The sequence below is a fragment of the Rattus rattus genome, chromosome 7 (assembly GCF_011064425.1).
Source record: "Rattus rattus isolate New Zealand chromosome 7, Rrattus_CSIRO_v1, whole genome shotgun sequence".
In the NCBI taxonomy this organism is placed as follows: domain Eukaryota; kingdom Metazoa; phylum Chordata; class Mammalia; order Rodentia; family Muridae; genus Rattus; species Rattus rattus.
The window spans coordinates 242565-269836 of record NC_046160.1 but is presented as its reverse complement, the minus strand read 5'-3'; the positions used below and the strand labels follow the sequence as shown (position 1 = coordinate 269836).

The 27272-nt window shown below is 37.7% G+C and overlaps 1 protein-coding gene across 2 annotated transcripts in view; it reads left to right on the top strand.

Moving 5' to 3' along the window:
• The window catches only part of Alkbh8 (alkB homolog 8, tRNA methyltransferase), a 98624-nt gene that overhangs the window by 57712 nt on the left and 13640 nt on the right, over window positions 1–27272 (top strand). The window contains exons 10-12 of one of the 2 annotated variants that reach the window (XM_032908693.1): window positions 5330–5586; window positions 14166–14315; window positions 23517–23781. In XM_032908693.1, the coding sequence (XP_032764584.1) occupies window positions 5330–5586; window positions 14166–14315; window positions 23517–23781 (672 nt within the window). Of the gene's footprint in view, window positions 1–5329; window positions 5587–14165; window positions 14316–23516; window positions 24427–27272 lie in introns of those variants that run through there. The other variant, XM_032908692.1, reaches the window with a different exon arrangement.

Below are 27272 nucleotides of genomic sequence, written 5' to 3'. Positions count from 1 at the left end.
CTTTCTTCACATTAGATCTGAACTGTGGAAGCTGATTTTTATCCTGCCATAAATGGTAGCAATGGACAGAATCAGATGCTATCTAAAAGAACTTACATGACTCTGGGGCAGTGTTGCTGAATTACAAATGAATCGATGTTTATGGTTTTTGGTTATAAAAGCAGATCCAGAATTTGCCTTTCTGCTTGGAATTTATTCTTGGGTTTGAATTCCTGTTTTTCATAATGTTAAAATCGCTCAGATTTTACATAGGTAGTAATATTTTGGATGCCATTAGTTCCATAAAGTTGAGTTTGTAAGGGAAATGGACCTGTATTGATTTCTCATATTTCTGAAAATAACCTTAAAGAGGTTGGGGATTGTTTATATTTCAAAGAATATTTCAGTGTAGATTCTGAGACCCCAGTGTTCAGTGTCCAGCAGACTGTCAAGAGGTGCTTGGTAAAGACAGGTCTCTGTGTAGTTTATGTGCAAGTGTTTAAAATTCAGTTTTCTTTGCCTACAAATACAAACATGCAATAGTATCTGGGGAGGGAAACATGACAAAAGTGTTTGCCCCGTAAACTGCTAGGAACCTTGCAGTAGGTCCTTTAAGTAAACATTTTAAGTCTACAGGGATGTCAGCCGGTGTTTGCTTGTGGATCTGTGACCACTTGTTTCAGTTAGAATGCTACTGCTTCCTTTGTTTTAAAGGTTTTTGACTTGTGTGTGCAGATAAGAAAATAATTGAATGATAGAAACTGTGGATTACTGTGGAAATTCTATACATCAGCAACTATAGGTTTAGGGCTATCTTTAAAGATTGAATAGTGCTCACATTAATTAAATCACTTTGCTTTGGTTTATATAGAACTAACATTTTGCCATTTGGAACTGAAATTAACTACTAACATCCATGTAAAGTAAGCTAACTAGTTCACACATTTACCTTTTCCAACTGTAATCTGTAATTACTGAATTTAATGAGAGCACAGAATCACAATTGATAAAGGCTGTCAAGGTTCTAATCTGGTCTATATTGCTCCTGAGAAGTTCCCTGTATCCATGCTGTCATAAATAGAGGTTTGCTGCTAGTATCAATCAACCTAATATCTGTATTCTTAAACAGTGCCACTTAATAGATAAAATGTAATCTAGGTATAATTTTGTATTTTCAAGTCAACACATTAAAGCTAACAAGAGATAGGTAGTTGGGGATTTAGCTCAGTGGTAGAGCGTTTGCCTAGGAAGCGCAAGGCCCTGGGTTCAATCCCCAGCTCCGAAAAAAAAAAAAAAAAAAAAAAAACCCAAAAAAACAAGAGATAGGTAAAGGTAATTTTAGTACTTTTTTTTTAACCTTACTAGTATGTCTAATGTGTTATTTCAATGTGAAATTGGCACAAAATTGGGAGATGTATTTTGCCCTTTTTTGTTTATTTTGTTTTTGTTTTTTAGTCTTCACTTGATATATATTTTATACTTTGGACTGACCAACTTTCATATTTCATTGTCTCTGCCCCTGCCCCTGCCTCTGCCTTTGCCTCATTGTTATTTTTTATATATACAAAGAGTCTTTATAAAAATTCTGATAACATTCAAATGCTAAGAGCACTGCCAGCCATGGTTTTGGTAGTAAAACACGCACACAAATCTAAAACACCACCTTTTCCCCAGAAGGTAGCCTTTTAACTAGATCTCTCCAGGCATCTATATATACACAGGCCATAGAATGGCATTTCCTTCCTCAGCTACCCTGAGTAGGTGGGGGAGTAATGGATTTTTCCTTCGGTTAAAATCATTGTGAAGTCTAGGCCAGTATGATAATTGAAAGCCAGCCCCCTCAAAGGATTCTCATTATTTTCAAATACTGGACTCTTCAAAAACTCTAAATGGATGGTGCCCTTGAATGCATGTGATTGCTGTATGTTAGGTACTCATTCCTAAAGATAAAGCTGTTTTGTGGGTTATATTCTTGAGGGAGAAGAGTTCATCTGGCTATAATTTCTAAATATCCCTTGTAAAATTACTTTGTTAGAAAGAAACTTCTTTCATATTTAGTTTACCATACAGTGCTTTTTTGAGCACTTTATCTTTGTTAGTGTTTTGAATTTTTGAATATAATTCAGAAATTCTAGGTTATGTAAAGAATTGATAAAGCATAATGAAAATAGTGTATATTACTTTGCATTCAACTTCAGTTTTGTGGTGGATATAAACAAAATAATTGAAATACTTAAAAAAAATACTATCATATTTAAGGTGATAGCCTCTAAATGTCTATATTGTCTTTTCCCACCTAAGCTCCTATGTTACTGAGTGCACTTCTTTCTGACAGCAATGCAGGCCTGCCAGCTTCATCTATGCCACCAGATAATCTCTTGTTTGGTTTTTCGTTTTTGAGACACGGTCTTTCTATGTAGTCCTGGCTGTCCCAGAACTTTGTTATGTAGACCAGTTGGCCTCAAACTCAAGAGATCCTACTATCTCTGCTTCTGAAGTGCTGGTAATAAAAGCATGTGCCACCACATCCAGCCTACATCACAGAATTTTTGTCTTACAATCTAACAGGAATTGTCTCACAGTGTCAGTAATATAATGATGTAATCTTTTTTTTTTTTAAGTATTAGATTGGCAGTTCAATACAGCAACATAAAAAAAAGGGCCCCAAGTTTTTGCTGACTTTTATCCTACTTGCAAAATTAAAATACTCTTTATTGGACACATGTGCTGTCTTACATATTCAGTACATGGAATTGTACTTTGTTGTAATGGTTTATAGTGTTCTGGTCATCAACCTAGCTTCTTTAAGTGTTCTCTTTATTTGTTAACCAGGAATTCGGTGTCCACCATGGGAAATGACACCATTGCCAGGGACCTGAGCACTTGCTCCATTCCTGGCAATGCTTAAGATGACTTACACATTTCAGATGTTATCATTTTCTAGAGCTAATTTTTAGTGCTTTGTAGTATTTAATAATTCCTCTTCCTTTTAGTATGTATTAAATACTTACAAAACTAGAAAAAAAGTTATTTTCTCATTAGTGCCTGTGATATTGAAAAGTATGTGTGTACGTTCATTTGTAGCGTCTTGAATTTTAACTATTAACTTCAAAATTATATAGGGATTGTTACCACTCTTCATTTGTACAAGACAAAAATACCCCTCTAAATTGAGAGATGTTGAAGTATTAGCTATATTTGGGATTTTAGAAGCCCCTCTCTTTGACCTGTTTATTTCTAATCATTGTGTGTGGTCAGAGGTGGGGGTGAACACAAAGCTCTTCTGAAATTATTGTATTTGTCGTCACACAGTTCCAGCAACATTTACAAAATGAAAATGTAATCACCTGCTGGTAGGTTGGAATAGATTATAGTCCTACCTAATAAGGCAGGTAGAAGATCTTAAGATCTCTTTTCTGAGCTGAATGGGGTAGACCTGTGTCTGACAGCAATGTCCTTCTAAAAGTCAGTGTGGGCTGATGCTGGAATCCTGCTGCTTGGGGATCTGACCATAATTCATAAACTAGTTTGTCTTCTAAACAAAGTTTTAATTTTAGATTCTTTTTACTGCAGCTGCTGTTAATTTAATGCTTAAAAGACTTGAAAAAGAATGTAACTTCCTCAGAAAGCATTTTCATTTTTACATAACCTTAAAGTACCTTAAGTGATATAAAATAGGTTGAGATTGCAATTGTTTTTGGTTCTAAGCTTCAAAACTGAGTGTCATTGTGACTGGGTGTCATCAGGATGTCACAGTAGCTCACTTAGTACTTTATTAACCCTGTTACTAAGCCATTTGGAAAGTGGCCAGTTTTTTCTGAGTGAACCCTTAGGGCTTACAACATTTAGAAGGAAAAAAATAACTTTGTAAAATCTAATGTTCATGCTGTAGTGTCCCATTCTTACCTGTAATCCCTGACCCTGCAGTGAGAGGTTCGAATACTTGGTCACTGTTACCCACTGTATTCGAGTTATGTGAACTCCTGGCATTTTAACTGATGTAATTTTGTCCATTTCTGATGAAGTCATTTCTAGGTGTTTTCTGTCTCAACTTAGGGTATCTTTTACTTACAAATGTCACTTCAGTGCAAGTTGCCTGACTCTCTCTTGTGTTCTTGACAGATCCAAGCTTTGCTTATGTTTAGAATTTTCTAATATTAAATTTTATGTAAAAATGTATGAGTTACTACAAACTTTATACATATAAGACTGACTTATTGACTATTTTAACCTATAAAACACTTCTTGAAATTATCTAATTTATTTTTCTGTTTATGTACAGTTTCTTAATGTCAATTTAAAAAGTATTTGTTGTGCCCTGCTCTGTAAACATTCCCTTAATGCTTATTTGCAAGAAAGAATTTGGGGTTCTACTTGTTTGTACTATGTAGCTGTAAGTTGGGTTTGGGTGTCTACCTTTTCTGTGTTCTAACTTTTTAAATTTGTTAATATTCTAAATAAGTGTTAGACTCATGCTTTTTATACCCTCCTTTCTAAATGAATTCTCTTCTTTACTAAAAATAAATAAATAAATAAATAAATAAATAAATAAATAAGTGATACTTTATAGATTTTTAGTACTGGGTGAATTTCACGGTCTGGCAGCTTAAAAACGTATAGAAAAGTAAAGCAAAGCTTTAAGCTACTTAAATTTTGTTGAAGAGACAAGCTAGGTTTCTTATGCAAATGTTTCTTTTTTGGGGATGGTTATTAATTGTAAGGCAAATGCTAAATCCATTGGGCTTTCTATTCAGTTTACAGATTTTTTCCCCCCTGTTTGTCTCCCCTCATCTTTCTTTTTTGATAATTTCATACATGTGTAGTTAATTTTGGTCCTATTAGTCCTCTCCAAGTGACTGCCTTCTTTCCAAAAAACTTCCCATTCATTACTTATTTTGTTTTATTTTTCGTTTTATGACTCATTGAGTTTATTTAGATTTACTTGTTTGAGTGTGGGTGTAGAATTATTTTCTGGAGCATGGACTATTTATCATTGGCAACATTACCAAAGAAAATGACATCCTTTACCCCCTCAACCATCAATTTCCCTTAGACCTTGTACTATACATGGATTTTCATTTGATACCCTAGTATTTTGCATAAAAGGTAAAAATTTGTATTGCCTTATTTATTTAATGAATGAATTTGTCTATGATTGATTGATTAATTGGGTTCATTCATTGATTAATTGAGATGGGCTTTCACTCTTTAAGCCTAGGCCACATGGAAATCAATATATAATACAGAGTGTCCTCAAATTCTTGTTGGTCTTGCTGCTCAAATTCTCAAATGGTAGGGTGGTGGGTCTGAGTTGCCATACCTGGATGCAGAGCTTTTTCTTTTTATGTAGGTTACTCCTCCGTCTGTGACAGACAAAGGAAGGCCACACCTCCATCCTTTTTGGAGAGCAGTAAAGAAGCATTGGAGCTAGAGCAAAAGCATGTCCATCGTGTGTACGATGAGATTGCAAGTCACTTCAGCAGCACGAGGCATAGCCCATGGCCACGCATAGTAGAGTTCCTGAAAGCTTTGCCAAGTGGTTCCATAGTGGCAGATATTGGATGTGGAAATGGAAAGTACCTTGGCATCAACAAGGAGTTATATATGGCAAGTATTTGTGCTACTCTTATTTTTTTTTAACTTAAAAATAAATGGGGAGGGGAGGGTTCATACCTGAGTATTGTACTTAACATCATTTCATTCCTCTACCGTTTCCAATTCCTTCCATGTTTCTTTCATTGTCTTTCAAGTCCATGGCCTTTTTTTCAACTGTTATTGTTACATATATATGTATATGTATGTAACAATAACAGTTGTTACACACACACACATATGAATATATATGTGTGTATGTATATGTGCACAAACATATGAAGCCTGTTGAGTCCATTTAGTGGTATTTATGTATGTCTCATAGCAGATGTCTTATTCCTCTAACCCTTAACAATCTTTCTGCTCCTCTTCCAGTTTTTCTGCTTTATGTATCTGCTTTATCTTTCTTCTGTTAGGATGTCCCAATAAGGAAAAGTTCTCTATAAAATCTCTTCTAATCTATAGGTTATAAACATAAAATAGTTTATTCATGATCATGTTACAAATACACATAAGCATAAGAACCTGAGTTCAATCCCCAAATACGCACATCAAAAGCTGGGTGTATAGTGGTACAAGATTTTCTTCCCAGTACTGGGGAGGTAGTGACAGTTAGATCCCTAGGGCTCAATGACTAACCAGCATACCTGAGTACTGACTGCAGGCATCATTGAGAGATTTTTATCTCAAAAAACAAGATGGACAACTCCTGAGGAATGACACTTGAAGCTGGTCTATGGCCTTCATAATTATATGCACAAATGTATAATTACCAACATGTGCTTGTGTGCGCACACAGACACACATATAAAAAAGATAAAAAAGAATGGGCATATTTGATAATTTTTAGTCTGTTGTAATAACTTTTTTGCAGGGTCCTTAATAACAGTAATATACTGAGACAAGGAACCACTCCAAGGAGAACACAAAGATAGAAGCACTGTAAGCCCTGTGTCTTAGTTTGGGTTTTATTACTGTGAAGAGGCAACATGACCAAAGCAACTTTTATCATGACCTAAGACAACATTTACTTAGGGCTGCCTTAAAATTTCAGAGGTTCAATCCATTATCATCATGGCAGGAAACATGGTAGCATACATGGTGCTGGAAAAGGAACTGAGAGTTCTACATCTTGATCTGAAGGCAGCCAGGAGGAAGCTTCCATCCACACTGGGGAGAGCTTGAGCATCGGACCTCAAAGCCCACCACACATTCTTCCAACAAGGCCACACCTATTGCAACAAGGCCATACCCCTTAATAGTTCCACTTCTCATGGGCCAAACATATTCACACCACCATTCCTTGGTTCCAAACGATCCTGTATAAGTGTAACTCTTGAACATCACCAAAGAAGCATTTTTTTTCTGAGTGGATAAGGACTATTAGAGAAAGCCACAACTAGTCAAAATACAAAGGACAATTGATTATTCATTGCTGAATACTAGCTTCAGCATAGCCACTATACCTGAATAACAGAGACTTGATCCCCACTGCTCATTCATTCATAGTCAGAAAAGGAAAGTATTGCCTCAGATTTAAAATTTTACGAACTTTACCAGGCTAGATCCAGAGCTAAGGCCATTTCCAATTCTGCAATTATCTGCTTTCATTTGTTATCATTTGAGCCACCTCTTTTTTTTTCTATGTGAAGAAAGTTCTTTGTGTAGTAGGCTTATCCATATTATCACTGTTCTGTTTTGACTAGAACTTTTATTTCTCAAGATTAGGGATGAAGAGTGGAGGGAAGGAAAAGAGAGCAATAAAGTCTATGAATGAATGTGTGAATGAATGAGTCAGTCTATATCCAAGTTACTGAATTATCTCAGATTAGTTGTAATCTTGGCTTTCTTCTCCACCCTTGATACTGTGTCCTAACACAAAGGAAATACTACCACTGAAAATAAGGGAATTTAGACGTGTTACTCAGTAGCAGATGAAAAGAACAGTTTCCCATCTAAAATGATACTCATGTCTTGTCATATATATAGTTCAGTTTCAGTTTGTGAAGAATATACTAAATTTGCTCACAGTGAAGACATTATTTTTTTTTAATTTGTCATATAATTCCATCCTACAGTTCAAAATAAGATAATAAATTCAGGTTTATAATAAAACATGTATATAATTTCAGTTCATGAGGGGTATTTGGCCTACCGCAAAAACAAACAAGCAAAACAAAACCATGTGTTAAATCAAGTCTCACTATATAACCTTAGATTCTCTGAAACTCTCTGTGTAGATTAGGATGGCCTAGAATCTAGAGAACTTTCTACCTCTGCTTCCCAAGTACTAGAATTAAAGGTATACAACACAATTCTTACACTGTATTAACTTCTTAAAAACTTCTTTAAAAAATATTTCATACTAGATTGTGCTTTTGGAAAAAAGGAAAGATGGCGAAGACAAAAATTTATAAAATTCGATATTAAAATGGCATCATTCACCACATATTCCAATGAAATACAGAATATTATTAGAAATTACTATGAAAACTGATCTTCTAGTAGAAGAAATAGAACTTATAAATGCATACCATCTACCAAGTTAGAGCAAGAAGGTATTGCAGACCCATTATAATCAATGAGATCAAAGCTGTAAATGGCCTTCTCTTGAACTGAAAGAGATTGCCACCCCATAGGAAGAATAATAGTATCAATTAACTGGACCCCTCAGAGATCCCAGGAACTAACACCAACCAAAGAACATGACTGGTCTGTAACCCATGCTACATATGTAGTAGAAGACTGCCTTGTCTGGTTTCATTGGGAGTGGGAGTGTATGCTTGGTCCTGTGGAGGATGGATGCCCCAGAGAAGGGGGATACTAGAGGGGTGAGGAGTGAGGTGTGAATGTGTGGGTGGGGGAGCTTTCTCTTAGAGGTAAAAGCAGGGATGCTACGGGGAGATACTTCTGGACAGGGGACTAGGAAGGGGGACAGCATTTGAAATGTAAATAAATAAAATAATTTTTTTAAAAAGACTTTCTCTTGGAGAAATAACTAAGACCAGATAGATTCATTGTTGAATTCTATCAATTTTTTAAGGAAAATTTCATACTATTTCTTTGTAACTTCTACAAAATAGAACATGAAAGAACACTACCAAATCCACTCAGTAAGGCAATATCATACTGATCTAAAACCTTATAAAGATACAAAAAAAGTGAAAACTACAGTACAATTTTTCTTTAATAAACATAGCTGAACAAATCACAATATCCAACCACAGATTATACTATACTGGAACTAGGTTTCAAATCTAGACTTTAGTATGCCCGTTCTTTAACTCTTTAATATGTTTCTCTGCACTTTCTACATTACCAGTGTAATTTCTCTACAATTGAATATTTTCATTTTTAAAACAGCTATTACTTTAAATTGTTAACTTGTGTATGTATGTGTGTGTGTGTGTGTGTGTGTGTATCTGAATGTGGTTTTGTATATATGAGTGCAGTGCTCATGGAGGACTGAAAAGGCCATTGGATTACCAGGAGCTGTTGTGAGCCATCGATCTGATACGGATGCTGGGAACTGAACTCACCTTCTCTCATTATGTGCTGTTAACCACTAAATCATCTCTCTAGCCATAATGTTTTTTTTTTTTCATAGTTTTAAAAATCTTGTGTATGTGTTAATGCTTTTTAAAAAGTATCTACTTATTCCATGTGTAGGAATCTGGCTGTGTATGTACATTCATCATGCACAAGCCTGTTGTTATCAGATGCCTGCAAGGGGCATTGACTCTTCAGGAATTGGAGTTATATAATAGATAATTAAACATCAGTTATGGGTACTAGGGATTCAAACTGATGCCCTCTGCAAGAGTAGCAAGTTTTCTTAATTGCCGAGCCATCTCTCCAGCCCAAATTTTGTATATTTTTTAAGAAAAACAAAGCCCCTATTCAAAATATTATTAAAGGACATTCACCTACTGTTTTCCTATTATCCTATTAACTTGTTTGTAATGAGTTTATTCACTTATTATTTTTTCTGTAAATATTTTATAGTATAGTTTATATAATTTGATAGTGCATATCTCTTAACCTCATTTTTACATCAATTATCTCTTAAAGTTTCTGGATTTTAAATTATATATGATGACATTTTTGTATATATGGTTGTTTTTCACTTAGTGCTGTTATAAATAACTCTGCAGGGCTAATGACTTAGCTCAGTGACCTAGTGCTGTAGTGTGTGCGAGTTATGTATTCTGGGTTTAACCTCCAGCAGCATGTATAAGCAGCTTTTGCACACATACAAGTAGCTTTTTGTGAACTTAGAATTTTTTTTAGGAGAATAGATTTTGTTTTGAGTATGTATGCAATAATAAAAACACATAAAAAGATCTCATTGTATATATACATGTATATTAAAAGACATTGTGACAAGAATGAAAAATATGGATTTGTGGCATGAGGAAGACCAGGTTTTTAAATCCATGGTCTATTCTGCACAAATTACTAACTTTCTTTGCCATTAAATTTCATCATCTCTACTATAGAGATGTTACTAACTCAAAATATTTTAAGAAGAATCTGCCTAGGAAAATTCAAAACAGGGTCTTAACAAGACTAGTTTTTTCCACACCTTGTGTTTTAATAATTTATTTTTATTTTATGTACATTGGTGTTTTGACTGCATATGCATGCATGACGGTGTTGAACAGTAGTTATAGACCGTTGTAAGCTGTCATACTGGGGGCTGGAAATTGAACTTGGGTCTTCTGTAACAACAGCCAGTACTCTTAACCTCTGACCCTTTCTCCAGCACCCTTGTTTTACTTTGTAAAACACATTTTAGAAGAGTGATTATTAAGCAAAGTTGGTTAATATTTTTATCATAATAAATATAGTGAAATGGTTGTGCCAATTTACACTGCCAGCAACATGGAAGAAGAGACTTATCAAACTTCTATCACTGGGAGATATTTTGATTTTTAAAACAGTTTCGGAATCCTTCTCTGCAGTCTACTCTGCATGCTGAAAGGTGTGCTTACTTTCTTTTTATTTTTTTCCCCCTTTCTCACTTGTCAATTATTTTCTTGCTTTAAAAGTTGTGTATTTGATAATTTAACAGTAGAAAATGAAACTTTATTTTAATGATTTTTTTTATGTTTTACTTATATTTTCAGAGTCATGTATTTAGGGTTTTGGTTTGCTTAATTTTCTTTGAAATTTTTAAAAATTATGAAGATACAGTTGGGGAGATAGTCCAGTGTGTCATACAAGTGCTTGTCTACAAGGAAAAGGATCTGAGTTGAAAAGGATCCTCAGAACCCACATAAAACCCAGATAGCAGGTAGCAGATGTCTGTAGTAATCCACTCTCTTCTCCATTGAGATGAGCGGTAGAGACAGGAGAATTCTTAGAAGGTGGTGGGCCAACTAGCCGGGTGTAAATAGCAGTAAGCAAGAGATTCTGAATTAAGCAAGTTGGAATGCAAAGACTAACACCTGGGGTTGTCCTCTGATTTCCACACATGTGCTGTTGCACACACATCTGCATGCCAACATACCCAAGCACAAACATAAAACATGTGTACACACATAGCACATACACAAGTAGGGAAGATTAAAGAAAGTATTTTTAAATCTAATATGAATATTTAAGTTCTTAAAATCCAGACAACACAATGAGTATGTAGCTTTGCAAGTGTTCTTGAGTCATGGTTTTCTTATAAATAGGTCATCTTTGTGCTCAGTTGTAGACATTATGCAGAATTATGAAGAACTTCAAAAATGTGATACTATTTTTGGTGTTTATAAAAGAAAGAAAAAAAAACATGATTTAACTCTGATGTGTGGAAGACTCCCAGACTTTGACCACTTCTCTATCAGTGGGATTTGTGTGACACAATGCCTATTCTTTCTTGTTGATGAAAAGCAATGCTATGTCCAAACTGTCAAAAGCATCTTGTCAGAGGAGAGGTATATTTCCTCTGATTTCGCATGGATGCTGTTCTGATTATCTTTGTGATTCTTACCAACTTTCAATCCAATTGGATTTTTTTCTGTTAGCTTTTAGTAAGATGTAGCTGTCAGTCATACCTGGGCATATTTATGGCTTTTTTTTTTTAACTGAATTCAAATGTAGGGAAATGTAGCCAATATCAAACTTAGTGTATATTATTAGACTGGAGTTTTGACTCTGAGTTTGGATTAACTGGCTGAGTTGTATAAGAAATGAATTCCAACCAGGCATGGATCTTGAACAAAGAGGAATGATTCTGGCCCTGTTATTAATAGCCCACTGGGATATCCCATATTGAATTATACTAAGGAAAGATTGCTAGTTGGGAACTTTTATACAACTTCATAAATTAAAGCAGCTTTGAGGGTCAAATATAGACATCATTTAATGCTAGTTTTAAACTCAGTACATATATTAAATATAACAAGGATGTCATTGTGATTTAGCTCAACCAAGAATTGTTTTGATAAGAAAATCTGTATTCTTTTAGAGGAAAATCTACAATTCATTTGCATTGTTGCTTTGCACAGGGTTCATTTACTTTAGTTATTACTAGTTGTCATATTTTCTTTAGCAATTTTGTTGTTAGTACTAGTTTCTAGACAAGATACCATTTATCATTTTTTAATTTTTTTAATTTATTTTATTTTTTAAAAATTGGATTTTTTAAATTTACATTTCAAATATTATTCCCTTTCCTGGTTTCCCATCCATAAGCCCCTTATTCTATACCCTCTCCCCTTTCTTCTGTGAGGGTTTTCTCCCTCCTCAATCACCCCTTCTTCCCCCCCTGACACTAGCCGACACTGGGGGTGTCCAGCCTTGGCAGGACCAAGGGCTTCTCCTTCCATTGGTCCCCAACATGGTCATCCTCTGCTACATATGCAGCTGGAGCCATGTGTCTGTCCATGTGTTTGTACTGTTTGGGCAGTGGTTTAGTCCCTGGGAGCTCTGGTTGGTTGGTTTTGTTGTTCTTATGGGGATGCAAGTCCCTTCACATCCTTCAAACCATTCTCTAACTCCTCCATTGGGGACCCTGTTCTCAGTTCAATGGTTTACTGCTAGCCTTCACTTCAGTATTTGCCATGCTCTGGCTGAGCCTCTCAGGAGACAGCTATATCGGGCTTCTGTCAGCGTGCACTTTTGGCATCGGCCATATTGTCTGGGTTTGGTGGCTGTATGTATATGGACTGGATCCCCAGGTAGGGCAGGCTCTGAATGGCCATTCCTTCAGTCTCTGTTCCAAACTTTGTCTCCATATCTCCTCCTATGAATATTTTTATTCCCCCTTTTACCGAGGACTGAAGCATCTGCACTTTGATTATTATTCTTGAATTTCATGTGGTCTGTGGATTGTATCTTGGGTATGCAGTTAGTGCATACCATGTGTGTTATTTTGTGATTAAGTTACCTCACTGAGCATGACATTTTCTAGTTCCATCCATTTGCTTATGAATTTCATGAAGTCATTGTTTTTGATAGCTGAGTAGTACTCCATTGTGTAGATGTACCACATTTTCTGTATCTATTCCTCTGTTGAAGGACATCTGGGTTCTTTCCATCTTCTGGCTATTACTAAACAGGAAAGCTTATACAGAAACAACAAAGCTCTACTGAAAATGGAGCCCTTGTAAATTTTACACAGAATTGAGATGATTATGGTGCTGGCTTATTAGGTTTTACCTTCTTGGAGGAAGTGGAAATGTGTACTCTGCTGCCGCCTTTAATGGGACCATTCCCTTACAACGGATTTCTTATACAGGGTTTAAACAAGCACAATTTTTACAAACTGTTAGTTCAGCATGTTGTTCTTTGTAAGGCTAGGTTGTTGGATCCGTGATCAAGGAGGGGATGAGGGAAGTGGAGTCACCTGTGAAACAAGACTCCAGAAACCAATATCAAGGTGCAGATCTACTAGATAGCACAGCAGCCAGCCTTTTTATACAGCCTTTGGACTAATGGGAAATCCACATTAGCTCTGGAGTAGGCAACCACCCCTATGGCACTATGGGGAAATTCCAGGCTGCCAGTACCCGAGGAGTCCTCTGCAAAGACAGGGGAAGCAGCAATGGCCCTGTTCTGGTACCATTCTGAGGTTCCACTAGGGTTGCTGGGATCCTCTGTTTTGTGTCATGTGGTATGCCAGCCAGCAGACAGAGGCACTCATACTGTTAAAGTGGTATAGAACCCTCCTTCATCCACCGCGCCCTACTCACAGCACCCACATCAGGCGTTTAACAGAAAAAAAAGGCTCAATAGTTTTAAAAATTGAAATAATCTTTACCAAAAGTAAAGAAACAACAAAACCAAACCAAACTAACAAACAAAAAAAGCACCCACAAGAAAAATAAACAGCTTTTCACTATATAATAATGGCTGGCCTTGCTTCCCACTACCTCCCACATGCTAGTATGAATAATTGTGCCACTATGACCTCCACTTTTGGCGGTGGGGTGAGAAGGGAATTGATTTTTCTGACTATAGTCATGACTTTGTACTGTTATTACGAGGAAACTTGTAATGTTTCCTTATGATTATGAACCTTGTGTGATTAGTCTAAGGTATGAAATAAACTTCTTTCGATATGTAAACCAAGTGTTATGTTTTTGTTTTTTTTTTAATCACAGATTGGGTGTGATCGTAGCCGGAATCTTGTGGACATTTGTAGAGAGAGGCAGTTCCAAGCCTTAGTGTGCGATGCACTGGCTGTTCCTGTCAGAAGTGGGTCTTGTGATGCTTGTATCTCTATTGCTGTCATTCACCACTTTGCAACTGCAGTAAGTGTTGCTTTTCCCTCTGTAAAAGTAAGTAAAGTGCCAGGAAAAGTGTGTGTGTGTGTGTGTGTGTGTGTGTGTGTGTGTGTGTGTGTAAATAAGCCTTTCCTTTCTTAAATTTCTTTTATTTTTATAGTTTTGTCATGGTTTCAACATGGAGTATCCTCCAAAAATAAAAAAATAAAAAAGGCTCATGCACTGAAGGCTTGGCCCCAAGCTTGTGGCTCTGTTAGAAGGGTCATGAGAGTACTAATTCCTTCAGTGGGTCAATTCATCGACTATTTTATATTGTATGCACTATTAAGAGGTAGGGCCTGATTTGAAGAAAAGAGCTCACCAATAGAGTGGCTTTGAATGGCATATCAAAGCCCTTTCTTTCCCTCTGCTACTTGTTGCCATCAGATAAGCAACTCTGCCAGGATCATCTATGATGTTCAGCCCAATATAGCCCTAAAAACAAGAAGCTAAAAGGATACGGACTGAAATCTGAAAGTCCGTGAACCAAAATAAATCTACACTTAGAATGTTTTTCTTGGACATTTTACCACAGTGACAGAAATCGGTAATTCTTTTTGATTGCTTGCTGAATAGCTTTAATGTTTTCCCTCCTCCCTTACCTTTCTGGATAGATAGTTTTTGGTTATTTTTAATATTTTCCATAGGTGACCAATATCTACCCATGAGATTAGTCTTCTTTGTGCTGTTACGCTTGGCTCTTATAGCAAGATAAGACATCAGAACAACATTTAGGTCCTCTGTCTTCCACGGTAGCATTATTATGTATTATTTTTATTGTTTTAGCTTTGGTATTTATTTATACTGTTGAATATTTACTCTTATCTAGTACTCCTTTGAAGCACTTTTAAATGCTTCTGAAAGACTCTTTTTTTGCTTAAAGAATTCTCTTTGCTATTTTTAAGTGTAGTTATATTGACAGCATATCCTCTTACCTTTTGCGTCATTGAACTCTCATTTAAAAATATTATTTTGAATATATTTTGAATTCTAAATTGATAATTATTTTTTATATTTGCAACTTTTTTGACGTCTTCATTCTAGGTCATTTATTCTGGCTTGACTTCTAGCTCAAAAATTCTCTGTGGAGTCATGTAATATAATGTTAAATTCATGTGTTGTTTTAGATGATTCTATAACTTTTTTTTTTTTTTTTTTTTTTTGATGTAATAAGGAAAGGCGAGGTTTATTACGGAGATCTATTATGGGGATCTCCGGGCCGACACGTATCCCACACAGGAGACAGAGGTGTCAACCCCGAAACTCAAAAATCAGGGGTTTATATAGGGAAAGCTAGGGGGTTTGGCGTGGTTACACACAATTGGCTAATTTCTGGCGTGGCTATAAGTGATTGGCTCATTCAAACATAGCAGTGAGATTACAGCACAGCAGAAGAGTATGTGCTGACTGGGGCATGTCAGGATTTTAGAAGCTAGGGGCTTATCAGGGTTTGAAGGACATCTGGTTAAAGTGTGACTCTGAGTAAGCTGGGGGAGGTGCCCTCCTGCCAAATGGTTTATGAGTCAGTCCCGATAACTTGGGCTGGTTCCTGCATTCCTTTTCTTTATCTTTATGGCCTGTCAGTCCTGGCTGCAGGGCGGGCCCCGCCCTGCCTGGACAGTGTTTAGCCCTGAGTCTGTGGATTTTGAAACTTATTCTTTTAATTTTATATTTTTAAACCTTAAATCTGTATAATTTTCCTTTCATTCCCCTCTTCTTCTACTAAGTAATTCTAATCTTAGAATTCTGATATCAAGTCTCGTATTTGGTCTCACCAGTTGTCCAAACTGACTGGTACTGTTGTCTCAGAACCATCAACCGCACAGCACCCACTCAATTTTTAACAAAAGCAATTAACCTGTTTGTCACGCAGGGTCCAAAAACTAAAACCAAGAAAATTATTAGTAATGGCCCAGCCATATAGCAGAGAGTAGGGTAGTCATCCAGGGAGACCGAGTGAACCAAGACTCAAACCAACCTTGTTAAGTGTCTCTATCTTTTTGTGTCTTACTAAGTCTTTAGCATCAGGATTCTAATCTAGACACTATCTGAACCTACATACAAAGGTCATGACTATCTTTTAGAACTTTTAAACTTATATAGGTTAGGCACAGTCCCAAGAAGTGTTAGGAGTATTAACATATGCGATGTTACATCATTTGTAATAGAAATCAAGCCTATCCCCACACCTATCTCGATGGAACCCAGGGCAAACATGAAATTCTTGTTTCTAAAGCACACTCTTCAAATGAGCATTATAGCAACCTCCCAGGCACGTCTCTGATGTATCCACTTATCTGATGTGCAAGTCTCAGGAGCTTTTTGAAGATTGGAGTGTCCCTCTAGGTCCCAGCTCTCAGCCCCATCAGCTAGTACACGGCTGGTGAGGGCTGAGAATTGACGGCTGTCAGGGTGGTCAGCAGCACCAGGTACGGTCCTTTCCAGTGATGCTTGAGTGTCTGGGCTCAGTGTCGTCGTATGTAGCCTTAGTCTCCGACCTGGAACTGATGAGATATCTCGAGGGTCCCTGGGGCATAGGCTGTTGTCAGCTGTGACCAGATTTCTTTCCGTATCACCTGTCTTTTAGCCTGGCATACAAATCATTATTACTATGACATGTTGGTTCAGTAACATCATCTCATACAGTCAGAGGAGCTGAGGCCCCATATAAGATCTCAAAGGGGGTAAGGCTGAATCTGGAAAGGGTATTTCTTGCTCTGAAGAGAGCAAGAGGGAAGGAGTGCCACCCAGTCTGCGCCAGTCTCCATGGTGAATTTGATCAGGGTCTCTTTTAGAGTTTTATTTATTTACTCTACTTGTCCTGAACTTTGAGGTCTGTAAATATAATGTAATTTCCAATCGACCTCTAAATACTTGGCCACACCCTGGCTTACCTTAGCAACAAAAGTAGGGCCATTGTCTGACCAGATTACCTTGGGCACTCCAGACCTGGGGAAGATTTCTTCTAGTATCTTCTTGATGACTACGGAGGCCGTTTCTTGCTTGGTGAGGAAAGCTTCTATCTATTCCTGGAAAGGTATCTACAAGCACTAGAAGATACTTGTGATCATATTTTTCTGGTTTTATCTCAGTGAAGTTCACTTCAACTTTTCACTGAACTCTCTAGGTCTCTTTGCCCTGTTTGCTTACTAAGCAGTCACTTACTGACATATCTTATATCTTTTACTGCCTCTCTGGCTAGAATCTCAAAGCCTATTACATACACCTTAACCACTTGGACAAGCTTCTTATCTAAGTGAGTCCATTTCTGTATTTGGCAAAGTGAGTCTTTTGTTTGTTCTCTGAGGAATATAGTTTTCCCTCAAGTGTGCCATTGTCTTTTTTTTGTTTAAGCAATTTGGGCCTCTTTTTCTATTGTATATTCTAAGTGGGGCCATCCCTTTAGTCCGATCCCAGTTCCCAGTGGCTGTCTCTTGTAGGCCTGTAACCAGGATAGGCTCCTGTATAGCCATTTCCCGAGCCATTTTATCTGCTTTGTTACTGCCCCATGCCACTGAATCTCTTCCTTCCTGATGTCCTGGGCAATGAATAATACTCACAGTTGCTGGCTTCATCAGGGCATCCAAGAGATGGCAAAGTCATCTGCGGCACTGATGTGCTGGGGGGTTGGGGTTCAGCCATTCCAGATGACATTGTGTTGTCCACCACAGCAGCACCCACTTATCTCTGATCTTCATGAAGAGAACTGTTCCCGTCTGTAGACAAGGTAGCCTCGGCTTTCAGCAGGGGTCAATCAGCCAGTCGAAGAGGTCTTTCCTCCTCCCATGGGCTTCTGCCAGTACTTGACACTCGTGCTATGGTGACTCCAGGTCAGGATTGGGCAGCAAGGTGACCAGATTGCCCCCAGCCGGTGGAGAATCTAGTCCATGGCAGCTGACCAGTGGTCCCATCTTTTGGGACGTTCTCAAAACATCAGCCATTCTATCACAGTTTAAGTCCTGGATTGGGTGATAATTGGTAGTGCCCGGCTGGCAGGAATGGTGTGTTCCAGGCAGAACAGCACTAAGCCACACATCTCCCAGCATCAGGTACTGGTGCACTGAGACAGGTCTTAAGCTCCACATACACAGTCTGTAGATATGCATATACATGGCCGCACCCAGCCATTTCAGCCCACGCAAGCCATTTCAGAGAGCAAATTTCTCATAAGCAAGGGATAGGGGCAGTCAGGGATGACCATGAACTAGTGGGTTACCCAGCCCACACCAAGGTCCACTGTTCTTCGGGTAGTCCATAAGTATTGTTTGTTGCCAGTAGCCCCCTGTACCCAAGGTCTTTGGATACTGGCCCACTGGGGCATAGGAACACAGAGTGTTGGGTTCCTGTATCCACAAAACAACTGGGCGGGCTTCCCTTTTAACTCTGCGTATAGCCAGCACTCTAGGACCAAGAGTCTTGCCTTCTGGGCTGCTGGAGAGGCCCCTCTTGTTCTTCCTGGGGCAGTCCCTGACCCAGTGTCCTTTTTCTTTGTATTAGGCACACCGATCTTTAGCCAGGAATTCTCTTCTGTTGCCAGGTACTATCTTCCTAGGTTCCCTAACTACTGTGGCCAGTATATGTTCCTCTCTTGTCTTTTATCTCTGTTTAGCTCTCTAACTTCCTCTTCTTTTTGTCTCTTCCCTAGCTTTCTGCTCTTTTTATCCTCTTTCTTTCTTTCTTTTTTTCAGTCTCTCTGTTCAACCTTTCTTTCTCTGCAACTTATACTAACTTTTAGCAACTTAGCTTAACCCTTCAAGTTTCTGTAACTTTCTCTTCATATCTTTCCCTTATCTTAGCCAGATTGGTGGGGCATTTTCCAGCCCCTCGGAGACCCACCCTTGGAGCCTGGCAGCAGACCCGGGGCACTCCCTACCTTCAGGGGTATTCCAAGTCAACAGTCAGGAGTGAGGGTCTTCCATCCATGTCTGGAACATTCTTTCTGGGCTCTAGTAGGATTCTGTCTTTCTTCAGTGGTAAAGAAGACCTGTAACAGTTACTAACAAGCATCTCAAATGGGATGGTGAGAAAACAAGAAGAGAATCTAGAGAATAGAGGTCCACTGAAGAGGACAAATAGCATTTAGTCACACAGCTAAACCAGGAGGCCTTTTTTGGACAAAAAGGCCATTGTAAAAATAAGCACAAGCTTTGTCTATGAAACAGAAAGGCGAGCAGAAGGGCAGCTGATCTGTTACCGACTGTCTCTCTGGGCTTAGATTTTCCCTTAAGGAGTACCTCTCTTCAGTGTCAGCTTGGTGGCTTTGCCTCTCAAGAGAACCAGCCTCCAAATGACACTAGGCTTCTAGTAACAACTAATAACAAAAGGATGGAGAGATGGTTAGAACCTGGGTGCTAGATACTAAGCAGCTGACAAAAGAATTGTAACCAGTTCACCTGGGGCTATCAGGACTTTAGTAGCAGCCCTTTACCAAACTGTCTCAGTGGGCTAAAGGCCCATGGAAAAGAAAACATTAATCCTGACCTTGGCCACAGCCAAAGCCTGAATTCTAAATTTTGACTGGCAAAACAAAGTTTTTCACAGTTTGTTGTAGATTCTTTTTGAAACTATTTTAGGGGCTTCTCTGCCCCCCAACCTGGGGCATCTCTCCTTGGGAAGGAGGCTCAAGAGAGAAAGATAAAACTCCTGGCAGAAAACAATTTTTCTCAAGCAAATTATTTTTAACTTTTAACTTAAGCACCAAGAGGACCAAGTAAAACTCTTTGACTAACAAAGCAAACAGTTCCATGATTTCAAACACAGTCGTCAGTCCAAGATTTCAAACACAGTCATCAGTCCAAATTCAAAAATGAATCAAAAGCCAAAAAGACACTCGACAGTACCACAGAAAACAAACCAGACAAACAAGACCAAGACAAAGCATCCTATAACCAATTTCCACAAATATCTGGTACCTTCAGTACCTGGCCCAAACTGCAGCTTAACCTTAGCTGCTTCTGGGATGAGACGGACCATCTGATTCCACCTCCCAACAGGATTCCAGAGTGTCCTCTTGCCCTAACGTCTGTCCAATGGTCCACCATCAAAGACGAAGGGGTTGTCACAGTCTGCCCCATGGCAAAGAAAAAGAACACCAAACACAGAAACAGAATACAGACAACAGACACTAACACGTCCAAGCACACTTGTCCGCGCCTATACTTAAATAGGCAGCCGAACACGACCTCTGACGGAGTGGGATTCCCTCGTCCACTCCCGCCTAGGTAAAAGGAGCACTCCGTCTCCTTTGTTCCAGAAAACCACAGTCAGGTACTCCTGACTGCCCACAGTCGGGCTCTCCCGACTGCTCTCCGCCCGTGGAACGTCTTCCAGGGCTGCAGCTTGCGGGACTGAGGCGTCCCCCTTCCACAGCCAGAGGATCCTCGTGGACCACAAAGGCAGCTGAACCGAGTGGGGATACACATCCACTCTCCTAGCACAGGGCAGGAATACACATCTACCCTCTTAGCACAGGGCAGGAATACACATCTACCCTCTTAACACTGACCGGTACTAAGACACACACATATACACACACAGCGGAACCAAAACAGAGACAGACACAGACTGACCAATGCGGCGCCGCTCACACAGAAACACTCAGACAAACATCTAACTCACCTTCAAGGGGTCTTCGGAGTCTGGGGTGGTCGCAAAGATCCTGGACGAGCCCCCAAATGAAAGATCCCCGAAGAGAGACCCTTACTCAAGTCTTGGGAAATCGCGGACCCCAGACACAGAGAGACCATTTTGGATGTAATAAGCAAAGGCGAGGTTTATTACGGAGATCTATTACGGGGATCGCCGGGCCGACACGTATCCCACGCAGGAGACAGGTGTCGACCCTCTAACTTATTTTTATTTATTCAATTTTTTTCTAGTTTTGTGGACATATTAGTTCTAATTATTAAAGTTAAAGTTAAAGTCTTTGAGGTTTTTTTTTAATGGAAAATAAGTCTTTTGTTTGATTCATAACTAGATACATGTTAATAGTTGCTTTAATATATTCCTTTATAAGTCATAAAATAATTGAAATGATGAGATATAACATTTTTAACTTGGCATTTATTTATGTAGTGTGTGTGTGTGTGTGTGTGTGTGTGTGTGTGTGTGTGTGTGTGTACTGATGTGACTTCATTTGCCACAGATTATTGTGTGTATGTCAGAGAACAACTGTAAGATTGAGTACTCTCTTTCTATCTTATGGGTTCTGGGAATTGATTCAGGTCATCAGGCATTAGCAAGAGGGTTTACCCACTAAGCCATCTCCCTAGCCCAAAATATACAGTGTTTAATTCTTAATCACATTGAATATTCCGGTGGTTTTTCTATGACATAACAGAGTTGGTATATTTAATTTTGATTAGCTAAACTTTGTCTCATATACAGAAAATAGTGGGGAATTACTCCAAAGCATTACAATGGAAATAATTGTATAAATCCAGGTTCACTATAAAGTGGTACATTACTTGTATTTTTATTTGAATTAATAGAAACTGTAGCAAGTAGTAAATCAACTGAAGAAATATGAGAAACTTAAAAAACAATTTAATTGGTTTTAGTCCATATGAAAACTAAAACATCTGAGTGATAGAATGATCATGAAGCCTACTCAGAATTTGAATTCAATCTCAAATATTGAAACAGTTACAGGGTTGAAAACGGTAGACATTTGGTAAGTTGTGATATGTAATTTTACGAATTTTATAAAAACCATGTCATAAGAGTGATAATAGTGAGCAGAGCATTTCTGAACAGACAGAAGCCATACTCAGCGGTTAATTGGTGGTGTGAAAGAATCTAATGAAAATAAGAGATATCTCCTTTTTTGCCAGTAAAAACTGAGAGTAAAGTTTCTGAGAATGCATAGGCAATTGAAAACAGATTTGACAAGAAACCTTTCAATTTTTTTTGCTTCCTTTCTTATATTTCTGAAAGTGATAGTTATAAAGAATCCAATAACTTTGAAAATTGTACTCCAAAATTAAATGAGTCTTCATTTTTCTACTGAAAAGGAGAAACGATCTCATTAAACCCCCTCTGTTTCTCTCTGTCTCTGTCTCTCTCTGTCTCTGTCTCTCTCTTTCTCTGCAGTATACACCTTTTCTTTTATATATACTAAAATATTCTTGGAACTAGAGAGGTGGAGCACGTTCTCTGCAAGCATAAGGATCAGAGTTCAGGTCATAGCATGTACACAAAAGCTGGGCGTGACCTTCAGCGACACCTGTAACCCCAATGCTTAGCCTGACCAAGATAGAACTGCTGGAGTTATTACATGATCATCTCTCCGGAAATAGTTCTAGCAAAGGGAGCATGATGTAAAATGATAGAGATGGACACTGGCACTTTCTTTTGGCTGAGCATTTAGTTTTATAGTCTGTCTTTTTGTCTGCTTTTGGAGCTTTGGTCATCAATACTTTTATTCTTGATGTTGTTGTTGTTGTCGTCATTATTGTTATTGAATTCTATACCTTTTACTAAATGGTGTGAATTCTGTTCTCTTCCAAAGGGGAGTAAATTAAGACCAACAAGTACATATAAGTTTATCATTTTTAGCTCTTTAAGGCTTGGCTTTAAGGCTTTATTTTATTGGGGTTAGTTTATAGTTGCTTATTTCAGTCCCTCTGAAATGTCTCAAGATAAGCTTTGTTTCTGTCTTGTAGACCTTAAGGTCATATTCTGTCTCTTCAACATTGCTTGGTTGCTGAAACCACTGCTTTGTTTTCTAACTTCCCGGCTGCTCTTCTGCTGAGTTTCCTGGAATTCCACCCAGTGCTCATGCAGTGTTCCCACTGGAAGATGGCTTTAAAGGACTTTGCATGTAGCTGTTGGAGGCATTTCCTTATAGTTCCTTCTTTATCTGTGATTTTGACCCCTGAATTTCAACTGCTTTGACTTCTCTGTACTAAGAGCCTGGTGTCCTTAGGCCAGTGAATCTTCTGTTTTCTGCTTGTATTATTCTCTCTCACTGTAAATTAAAATTTACTCGGGTCCAGGCTGCAGACGTGATTACCAGTGCCTTAGCCAGGTGTTTTATGTACAGTTTTTAGCACAAGCAAACAGTTCTACATTTAATTAGGTCTCTCTGTCTTCTCTGGGTTGATAAATTACAGTCATTTCATTTTATCTGTTTTTTTGTTTGTTTGTTTGTTTGTTTGTTTGCCTATTTGTTCTTTTGTTTGTTTTTAGGAGCGCAGAGTGGAAGCTATCCAAGAACTTGCCCGTCTCCTGAGATCTGGTGGGCAGGCCCTCATTTATGTCTGGGCAATGGAACAAGAATATAGAGATCAGAAGTCCAAGTATCTTAAAGGAAACAGAATTAGCCAAGGAGATAAAGGTGAACTAAACAATGCCACATCCATGGAACAATTGCTAGTAAATCAAATGCCCGAGGGAGTCAGTGATGACCCAGGACTGTCTGTCCACTCCAGTAATAACACCAAGGATGAAGAGTGTACGTCAAGGAAAGTTCTTAATTCTGAACTTCCTATTCATACAAATAGGACCTGTTTTCATTCCCAAGATGTGCTGGTTCCTTGGCACCTCAAAGGAAAGCCTGGTAAAGACAAAGCTGTGGAACAGTCTGGCCTAGCCAGATGTCCTGACCCACGTCCTGTGTTTCATCGTTATTACCATGTTTTCTGTAATGGAGAGTTGGAAGCTTCCTGCCAGGCTGTGGGTGATGTAAGCATTCTGCAGAGCTACTATGACCAAGGGAACTGGTGTGTTGTTCTTCAAAAGGTCTGATCATTTATCTCAACATTATGTGTAAAGAAAAAAATGCTGATCTGTTTTTGAAAGGAAACTAAATTATCTATTCAAATAATGAGGAAATTTGTGGAATGTTAACAAAGGAGAACTGAGAACAGAGATACTTAGGAAATATTTTGTCTATGTTCATTGTCTGACTTCATAAACATAGGTTCCCTTTACATGCCTTTTAAGTGTGGTGTTTTACATTAACTTGTGAAAAGTCAGTGATGTTTGTGTAAACATATGTATAGCATTTTGTTTTAAAATCTTTTTAACCTACATAGGGCCATAATGAAGCACATATGTGAGCTTTTAATGAAGTGAATACAATAAGAAAGTATCTGGAGTTTTATATGAAATTATTTGTTCCAAAAAATCACACTTTCTCACTGCATCTTTCTATCACATTCTAGATGCCTGCCCAGTAACACTTTAGCCAGATTATTCTCAGAAATTAATTGAAATTTAATTAAATACTTAATTAAATAAGTAGTATTGCATACTAGGAATGGACCTGTAAACAAGTAAAAAAAGTTGGGGTGTAGATGAAGTGAAGAACCTATGTTTATCATTAGTTTATCGTTGAGACCCTGGATTTAATACTGGATACCACAAACATATACACAACAGCAGAAACCAAGAACGAAACACCTATTTCTAGAGAGCTTACCTTCTAGAAGTGATGGAAAATAAAAGCAAATAAATAAGTAAATATCGTGTTCAAGGTGATCATAAATGCCATGTAAAGAGTATAGAAGGGATATTAGCCTATGAGCAAAAGATTACTTTTTAATGGCTAAAATAACACTAATCCTGACTAATTTATTACCAGAAATTACTATTCCTGATCCGTTGGTCTAAGCTCTAAAGGCAACTCTAATAGCTCCCTTTAACGGTTAAATTGCAAAATTTAAAATATTTTCAGTGAAACCAAACTTTATTCTCACAGTCACAATTAGCTGTTTCTTACTCATACTTTGTCCCAATTCAGAACATGGGTTGCATTTTTATATAGTCAGTAACACCAAAAGCATGTTCTTGGAAACTAAAAATGATGAATAACTAGCCAGAATGAGTTGACCAGGAAGAAATTTTTGTGATTTTTTTGTAATTGCCTCAATTTAAAAAAAAATAATTAAAAGTAACATTTAAATGTTTGAAAATCCATCATGTTCTTTAGAAAATGTTTATAATTAACATTTTAAAAATTGCAGTAGGATTCTTTAAAATTCTATTTGCATATACAATTTTTTCTTTTTTTTCTTTCTTTCTTTTTTTTTTTTTTTTTTTTTTTTTTTTGAGAGAATATCTCACAGTCCAGGTTGACCTCAATCTTGTTATGTAGCCAAAGACCACCTTGAATACCTGATTCTCCTACTTCCATCTCTCTAGTCCTGGGACTACATGTACTACCACAGCAGGCCAAAATGAAGTATGTATACAAAAAAAATAATATGCTGGTTATATATTAAAGCAGCAGTTCTCAACCTGTGTGTCATGATCCCTTTGTGGGTCAAACGTCCCACAATGGTCTTAAGACCATTGGAAACAATTATTTACATTATGATTCATAATTGTAGTAAAATTATAGTTATGAAGTAGCAACAAAAATAAATTTATGATTGGGGTCACTACAACACTAAAGGGTCACAGCATTAGGAAGGTTGAAAACTACTGTATTAAGTGAACATGTAGACCAGTGAGATGGTTTAATTGGTACAGGAATTTGCCACCAACCCTGATACCCTGAGTTCAGTCCCTATACACCCATATATGCCTGTGCATGTGTGCATAAGCATTGAAACACACACACACACACTCATGTACAAATACTCATACAACTAAATAAATACCATTTTTAAGAGAAAGAGTTTCACTTTGTAGTTTTGACTGTCCTGGAACTAGCTAAATTAAACAGGCTGTTCTTGAACCCACAGAAATCTGCCTGCCTCTGCCAAGTGCTGAAATTGAAGGCATATGCCACCATGTCCAGCTAAATACATTAAAAAAAAAAAAAAAGATGTAAGATTTTTAGCTGTCCTAAATCAAAGTTTGAATACTATGCTTGTGAATTTAAGTTTCCAAGTAAACAGGTTAGCAATGTTGACTGATCATAAGAAGAAAGTCTCTTAAAATATATATTGACTCATTAGGCTAATTTTAATATTTCCTTATTCTTGAATATTTTAGAAACTTTAAGGCAGGCATGAGTCTCTTCTGCTCAGGAGTCTGAGCCCCAGATTTGAAAAATAGCTAGGGTTACATAATGAAACCCTGTCTTTAAAAAAGAGAAAGAAGAAAACCAAGTAAATCAGACAAATTTGTTCCTTGAGTCATTTCCATTATTTTTCTTCTTCTTTTTAGCTTTTTTATTGTATATTTTATGTATTTACATTTCAAATGTTATCCCCCTTCCCATTTCCCCCTCTTCTATCTCCCCTGCTCCTCCTATGAGGATGCTTCCCCACCCACCTACTCCACCCACCCACTCCCACCTTATCGTCCTGGCATTCCCCTACCTGGGGAATCAGGTCTTCACAGCATCAAGAGCTTTTCCTCCTATTGATGCCCAACAAAGCTATCCTCTGATACATATGTGCTTGGAGCCATGGGTCCCGCCATGTGTATTCTATGGTTGGTGGTTTAGTCCCTGGGAGTTCTTTTTTTCTGCTTTGAAATGGCATTCTTGGGTGTCAGTCAAAAGTATAGTAAGAAATAAGTCCATTGACTCTGCAGGGCCTCAATACAACTTACTGTATGTTTTCTACCCATAGAGTTAATAAGTGTATGTGGGGTTTTGTCAGACTGCCTAGCTATACCTCTATGATTAGAGTTTTCTTGAGACTAAATAGGAACTGCCAATGTGAAACCTTCTTAGGCTTCTCCTAAAGTCTTTAGTAGATAGATAGCTTTTTAATTTCTTCATACAAAATTGTTATAAAGCAAGAAAAATATAAACTATAACTGCAATTACATTTTTTTAGTTATGACTATAATTCTGAAGAATTCTATAGTTAATGAAGGAAAGGATCTCAAGTTTTAATAGAGAGTATCAAGGTATTGTATTATATTGTGTCTCTTAATTCTCTTTTTTACTGTATATCAGTTTTTTTAATGAAAGTACATCATAGATGAGAGGAACAGTAGTTAGAAATATTAGCTGTCTTCATACCATATTAAAACTATGATTTT